The 7218-nt window shown below is 37.1% G+C and overlaps 1 protein-coding gene across 3 annotated transcripts in view; it reads right to left on the bottom strand.

Annotated features, from left to right (window-relative positions):
• Nucleotides 1–7218, bottom strand: part of med12 (mediator complex subunit 12) — a 34897-nt gene that overhangs the window by 14294 nt on the left and 13385 nt on the right. For all 3 annotated transcript variants that reach the window (XM_014003761.1, XM_014003777.1, XM_014003770.1), the window contains exons 16-25: nucleotides 6145–6289; nucleotides 5160–5278; nucleotides 4021–4164; nucleotides 3756–3919; nucleotides 2372–2503; nucleotides 1991–2218; nucleotides 1756–1900; nucleotides 1468–1588; nucleotides 253–363; nucleotides 59–172 (exon numbers count right to left, since the gene is read on the bottom strand). In XM_014003761.1, the coding sequence (XP_013859215.1) occupies nucleotides 59–172; nucleotides 253–363; nucleotides 1468–1588; nucleotides 1756–1900; nucleotides 1991–2218; nucleotides 2372–2503; nucleotides 3756–3919; nucleotides 4021–4164; nucleotides 5160–5278; nucleotides 6145–6289 (1423 nt within the window). The remainder of the gene's footprint in view (nucleotides 1–58; nucleotides 173–252; nucleotides 364–1467; nucleotides 1589–1755; nucleotides 1901–1990; nucleotides 2219–2371; nucleotides 2504–3755; nucleotides 3920–4020; nucleotides 4165–5159; nucleotides 5279–6144; nucleotides 6290–7218) is intronic.

The raw sequence follows: 7218 nt of genomic DNA, 5'->3' as shown, positions 1-7218 counted from the left end.
TGTCTGATTGGTCTTGAGTGAAACCACATTTGGTTAGAAGTAATACAAAGATCCTTACCCAGCATAAATACGGCTTTGAGGACAGCAAAAACTGCTCCAACAACGATGCTGTTCTGCGAGGCAGCAAGAAGGTGACGGTCACAAGACGAACGAATGCCAACTGAGGATTTGTCTGGAAAGCAAAAAAAATACACTTATAGTTCAAGAGTAAACACATTATACTGAAAGAATCAAGTGTTTCTAGTTCAGTACCTGACTTGACACCATCTTGTGGGACAGGATTACGCTGTGGCGTCTTAAACAGATGCAACAGGATTCTGCAGGTGAGTCGTGCTCCTGGCTCGGAGTCTTGCTCACTGCAGGCTGAAAGTTGACATAAAAAAAACTTGGATTTAATAACATTTCTTTACAGATTACTGATGAAGCTCACAGAATTTTCGATAGGCTATACCAGGGGTCTGCAACCTGCGGCTCTTTGGTACCTCTGCWGCAGCTTTCACCAAAACTAACACGAAATTGATTTTTTTTAAATCCACAACAGAAACAACTTTAACAGCTTTCCTGTCAATTTATTCACAAACGTGATTGAAACTACGAATACATGGAGTGAAACATGTTGATTAGATCATGCTGGTAGTTCGTTGAACACTTCAATATTTCAACTTACAGCTTGATTTTTTTCCCTCAAATTCATCAGAAATTAGTTRATTTGGTAACAATAAAAATAAAAGGAAGTTTGGATTAAATTAGGTATTAACTTTTTTTTCTTGTTTACCGTATATGAACACTGTATTTGTTTTAAATAAAAAGTGTAAAAATAATATTAATTGATCAAATTCACTAAATGTTTTTTTTTGTTTTTTTTAGTTCACCCCCACTGGCCGGAAACCACCCCTTCAACAAACTCAAATTGGCCCACAGGCCACCAGTTGATAATCACAGTTGCAATATGTTTTACAGCTCAGAACATTTTTCATTGAGCCAAAGGGAAGAGATGGCTCTTTTGATCGTAAAGGTTGGAGACCACTGGAACCATTTAAATGAAAATTTCGACTTAAACGTAGCCCTTTCACAGTCGAATGTCTCGTTTTTATTTGAGACAGTTTTGTTAAAAAAGAAGAGAAAAAAAATTTAACAAGTAAGAGCTTTTGGTAATTTGGCAGGTATAATGGTTTTATAAAATGAGCCAAATGAGGATTTCTCTTTAAAGTGGGGACAGAAGGACTACAATGAGGCTTTATGAACCCTGATCAAACAGTGCAGTTCTGGAAGTAAAATATCATGTTGGATATTCCTATGACATGACCTGAACTTTACAATTTTAATATATGCAACAGAAGTTATGTATAAGATTTTATAGATGGAAAATAAATCATCATAACAAGGAAAATAAGGTTGAGGTTTTGCTAAAAGTCTTTTTTTTTCTTTTCTCTTAAAAGAAATACAACATTTATAAGCAATGCTTACCTGCATTGAGGAGTGAGGGAATGGCCACACAGCGAACCAGGTCTTCTAAGAGTAAACACTGTCTGGCAATGAGAATGGCTACGAAGGTTGCCAGGGAATCATGGAAGGACAAATCACTAACCTGAGGGACAAAGGTGCAAGGATTAAATTTAAGACTGATATCATGTAAAACTATGTGGAATTTAATCAATCCAATTTATGACTAAGAGACAACCTGAAAGTTACACAAGAGTCCAGACATATAAATTTCAGTGCCGCATAAAGACCTCAGAGGAAACTCTAACTTACATCCACGTTACACAGTAAATCATTGAAGCCACAGTTGCCATTGTTGGAGGAGCAGCACAGAGCTTTGAGGATGCCGAGCCACTCGGCACTCAGGGAGCGACAGTACGCCGTCAGCTCGGCACACAGGATCCCGATATCGTTCACCCTGAAAATACATCCCCGGCCATGAAACAACAGCCCGACAAAACAAAGACACGTGGCAACAGAAAACAGAATGGTAACACAGCTGCGATACCTCTCGGGGTCTCGGTAGTCCACGCAAACATCCATGAGAACGTTACACACAAAGCTGTAGCGGTTGGCTGGGCTGTCGTTGAGGATTTTGCCCACCATGGAGTGGTTGAAGTTGTGGGCTGAGGGGTTGGCGATGGCCTCGTTCATGAACTCAGAATCCCAAAGCATGTTCGAATCCGACGGGTCAATATTGCAGTAGATGGAGTTTTTTACTTTGGAGCAGAACTCGCTGTGAGAGCATAAAGTGTGGAACRGAAATGACTTATCTCCAAAAAAAATCTATACCAGAGTGACAGATGCTCTACTGATAAATATAATTTTTATTATTATTTTTAAAAAGATCTAAAATAATTGTTTCACACTCCGATTTATTTTTTCTCACCTGAAAATCTCCCCAAATTTGTTCTTGAGGTGATTGCAGGACGTGTAGAGGTCATAGAGGTAAGCCAAGATGCAGCGTTCAGCAGAGGAACAGTCTGCTGGGTTCACACCGGACTTCACCACAATCCGCAACCTGTTGAGATATTTATCAGGACCCGTATTTATCAAACTTCTCAAGAGTGGAGGTTTAAACTTAAGTGCTGAGAATTCCTTAAAACTTACTCCCTACTTTCAGACGTCAGTGTAAACGCAAGCTGTCAAAATTCTTAAGATTAAGAATCACTTTTACTCTCCTGGATATATAAATCAGCTGGCGTTGTCTTGTGCAGAGAGGATAACGGTGGAGCAGGGCGGAGTGTGTGTGAAAATTTGCGTATTTTACAATCTGTGTATCTTGACATGTATGAATGTTACTGTGTTGAATGTGAACTTGTCCGAAGATTTTCACTATTTTTTTCTTGAAATTTCCCTGAGAATATTCTTGAGCATGAAATCCGAAGCAGTGATTGGTCCATGGGTTTTTTAATGACGTCATCCAGGATCAGCTTTGCGGCACAGCAAAGTGTYGTACATCAGCTTAAGACTGACACTTAAAATTTCATCCTATGCATTTTGTTCTTAGATTAAAACACCCTGTGAGACAAWTGAGGAGCTAAAACCAGGAGATGGCTGCTGTATGTTTATAATAAAGACTAAAACGAGGAAAAATGACATGTAGATACACACAAAAATAATGCAGATAATATATCTGTTCACACAACACAATGCTTTGATGAAATATAATATCCCTGTACTAAWTCAAACAGTTAAATCAGGTTTGCACATAATGCCTATAAGCAGTAAAAATCTCATTTTACTCAAGCTAAAGGTCATATAATCCACTATCCACCACCTCTAAGGCTTACTAATTATTACGCCATATATTCTAATCAGTAATCCTGTTTCTTGACTGGAAATAACAGCATCCCATCATCAGCTTCCTATCTTTTTTTTTGTTCAGGTTATTACTAATCTTCAAGGTTACATTTATGTTTTTTATATATATGTATATTCTAGGGATGCTCATGAATGACTTTCACTCGTCAGCATCTTTGTGAAATAAAATTTCTGATGWAAGTCAGAAGAGCAAGTTTGTGGAACAAGCGCAAACTGCCAATTAAAAYTTTTGTTTAGCTTTTTAAACTCCAAACATCCTTTTTACTACTTTAATTAAATGTGTAACAGAAGCCTTAACCCCACTAACATCCATTTGTGGTTGTATTAAATCTCCTTTTTTTTTTTGTTCATTTAAAGGCAATCTACATCAAATAAAATGTTTAGCAGGTTGTTACAAAATGGTCAAAGGTGCTGTGTTGACAAACTAATGGAATTTTTAGCTGCCGTACCCATCAAAAACTTGTGCTGTCTGCTCTGGGTTGAGAATAAGACAGGAGTGGTATCTCCTCAGCACAGCTACGATGCACAGACACAAGCTGGTGGTGTAGCTGCCCACCAGGCTGGAAGACTTCAGCAGCAGCTCAGCTTCCACCAGACTTAACTCATTAAGAAGCTGCAAAACATAAAAAAAATGTTGCATCACACACACACAAAAGAGGAGTCGAAAAGAGCTTTATCTAGTTTTACTCTTGTTGACGTCGTGGAATTTGGTACCTGAATGGCGAAGTCTATGAGCCCACTAATGTTGAGCGAGTACTCCATGAGGTCAAAGATGAACTGAATGTGTTGAACCAGAGGCAGGTGATAGGACATCCCTAAGGCAAAGCTGGTGATTTGCTCCAGAACATTTCTGGACACCTGAACACACAAAAACAATTTGAATTTTTAAAAAAAATAAATAAACAAAATGTGCAAACCATATCAATCTTCTTTGCTCACAAGGAAACTACGACAGAGCATTAGGGAGACTTAAAAAATGTTATTACGAGAATAAAGTCGTATGAGAATAAGTCGTAACCTTACGAGAATAACGTTAGTAAAGTAAAGTAAAGCTTTATTTATATAACGCCTTTCACAGAAATAAATTCACAAGGTGCTGTACATTCAGGGAAGGGGGCAGTTAAGAAATAGCCATTCAAGAAGACATACAAAACAAACATGGGGGAACAGGTGAAACCGGTCATGCAGCAAACACAGTTGCGCTACCTTTAACAACGAAACCTTTTATTGCTATCAATTTAGTTATTAAAGAATATTTAATTTTAATACAAGGACATTAAATTATTTGAATGAAACCGTCATATCTGACTGCTGTGAACCACTTTCAACTGAGTGAAAAAAAATCACTGATAACAAGTCAAGTCTCATTGAAAATACACTTTCCCGTGTTTAAACAACAAGCAGTGGACATGACTGAACTTCTTTGGTTTTTGAGCAGGTAAATAAACTACTGTATGTGTGGGGTTGTAGCGGCAAAGAGGTCCAAAATATGGAAGTAAACTGTGCCATTTTTGCCTGCAGTTATCATGGGATTTATAGTTTAATCAGGACCAGTAGCAAACTTAGCAGTTCATGAAGACAGATCTTGTCAACCTCTGATTATGACTCTTAACTTTCTTTATTTATGCAGCCAACGGTACTCAGGAATGATCAAAAGTAAAAAAAAAATAAATAAGACTTGACAAAATTAAATGTAAGACCTTGGATGAAAATCTGGGCGTTTTTAAGACTTGTTTAGATTTAAAATTTTGGTTTTCAAATTTTAGACTTTTTTAGACTTTTTAAGTCCCGGCATGAACCCTGTTATAAAATACAATGGAATATATATATATAAAAAAGTCTTCTTTTCCAACCTGCGAAGTGACCTGGTGCTGATCAAAGTGGGAGAGGTGCTGGAATTTGGAGAAGATATCTTCTGCTGTGGGAAAGGCCTCTGGCTTACTCCTCTTYCTCTTTTGTCCTTCCTCCCCTCCTGTGTGTTGCAGGAAGACGAGATTAGGACAGAATGGACACGTAATGGCCCACGATGTTCTGTCTGGCTGTCAAATAGGCCAGCTGTGAAATCTACTTAAGTGGCTGGTCTGTCATTGTTTCGAAGCTTCTCTCTAAAAGACGCTGCCGTAAAAGGCACTTAGAAGTGGAGCTTTTCATTTACACAAAACACAGCTGAGATAAAAGTCATCATGAGCTGGCAGGAATGTGCCACAGAATGGTCCAATCTGTGAATCTGTTAACTGTGAAAACCTTAAATCACCTTAATAAGGTCACTTGTATCAGAAATGATGTGGATGTGAACAGATGAAAGCCATTAGCATAGAAATCGAGTGGAAGGAAGATAGACAGCCCCTCTGACTCTTCATGGTTAATAAAGAAAAATAACCTTTTTTTTGAAGGTCAGAAAACAGATTATCTAAATTTCACACATTCAAAAAAAAAAAAAGTTAGGAGAAGCAGATGGAGTGAAATTCTGAAAAACCCAAGCACCGTGCTTACACGTGAACAATGTTTTGCAAACATTCAAACATCATAAAGCCTCTGCTTTCYGCTTTGCTGCCTGACAAAACAATATCTTTGATGTGATAAACAGAATATTCTGCAAACAGATGCAGGAAAAAAAAAACTATCCAGCCAATAAAAGGAGATCACATAATGAAACTTTAAAACAAATCCACAGCCTGGATTTTTATTCTAGAGGATGAAAAGGAAATAAAATCACGCTGAAACATTTTCCTAAATGAGGGCRAGACAAACTGCGTGAACACAGCTCGGCTATAAAAACAGAAATAAATGGGAGATCAGAGACATTAGTCAAAAGGAGACGACTGAGGCCAAGGTTACCTGTTTCTGCTGTGCTTTTGCGGTTTAGCACCTTCAAGATGTCTTTTGTGATTTTCTTGATGGTGTGTCGCGCCTCATCTCTCAGTTTGCCCACGCCGTAGAGGACAACAAGACGCTGGTTGCATTCATGACTGGCACTTTCCTCCTGGAGACATAAAGCAAACGATCCACATAAAACCAAAAGCACCCAATAACCCCCCAGTTCTGCAGATATATCTTGAATGTTATTTATTAAAATGAAAATTCCCTTTTGTTTTTAGAACAGAGCACAAAAATTGACCTTTTAAATAAATGGAAAAAACATCCAAATTTAAATGACTTGCTTAAAGTTTCTGTGACATTAAACTTTTGTAATGGATGTTTTTAACGCTAACATAAATAACATACTGCAAAAAAATATTTTTATACTGCTAAGAGAAACAGTTGTTGAGATATTTGCATGTGAAGTAACAGGAAGTGATGTCACAGGGGAATGACAGAGCACTGCTACAACGGCTAACAACACAATCCAGTTGTAGAGAAGAATCTCATGTTTCTTTAGATTATTCTGAGTTATAATCAGAGAGATGAAGAGTCAGAGTTTAAATAATGTCGTTTCAATAAACAAAGACCAGAGAGTTCCTTTTCTTAAGTCGTTCCCCTTTGATGTCACTTCCTGTTTCACTATGGCTGAGCCAAATTCAAAAGAAAATATGGCAGTTATGAGACAAAATCGGTAAAATCACGTGCATTTTATTTTACTTTTGTGTTTAAAAATGTGCTTTTCACAGGCACTTTAAATCTAAAAGAGAAGACTTGTCATGACTTCCTTCATTTATTCATTTCATTAAAAAAACAAACAAGACATTTCACACAATAAAATACAAATAAAACAAAATGAAAGGCAGCAGAAGAAAATAATTCTTATATCTGCTCCTTCAAAATAAATAAATAAATAAATTTTTTTCTTCAAACAATGATAAACCAAATAAAAAAAAATCTCAAACTGTAACTAACACAAATTAAACAATTTCATTTTTCTTCAACAATTCTTCCTTAATTGTTTTCTTATCTACTTCATTAGATGCTTAAAGG

This window comes from Austrofundulus limnaeus, unplaced genomic scaffold, assembly GCF_001266775.1.
Source record: "Austrofundulus limnaeus strain Quisiro unplaced genomic scaffold, Austrofundulus_limnaeus-1.0 Scaffold1, whole genome shotgun sequence".
In the NCBI taxonomy this organism is placed as follows: Eukaryota; Metazoa; Chordata; class Actinopteri; order Cyprinodontiformes; family Rivulidae; genus Austrofundulus; species Austrofundulus limnaeus.
This window is presented reverse-complemented; position numbering and strand designations above follow the sequence as displayed.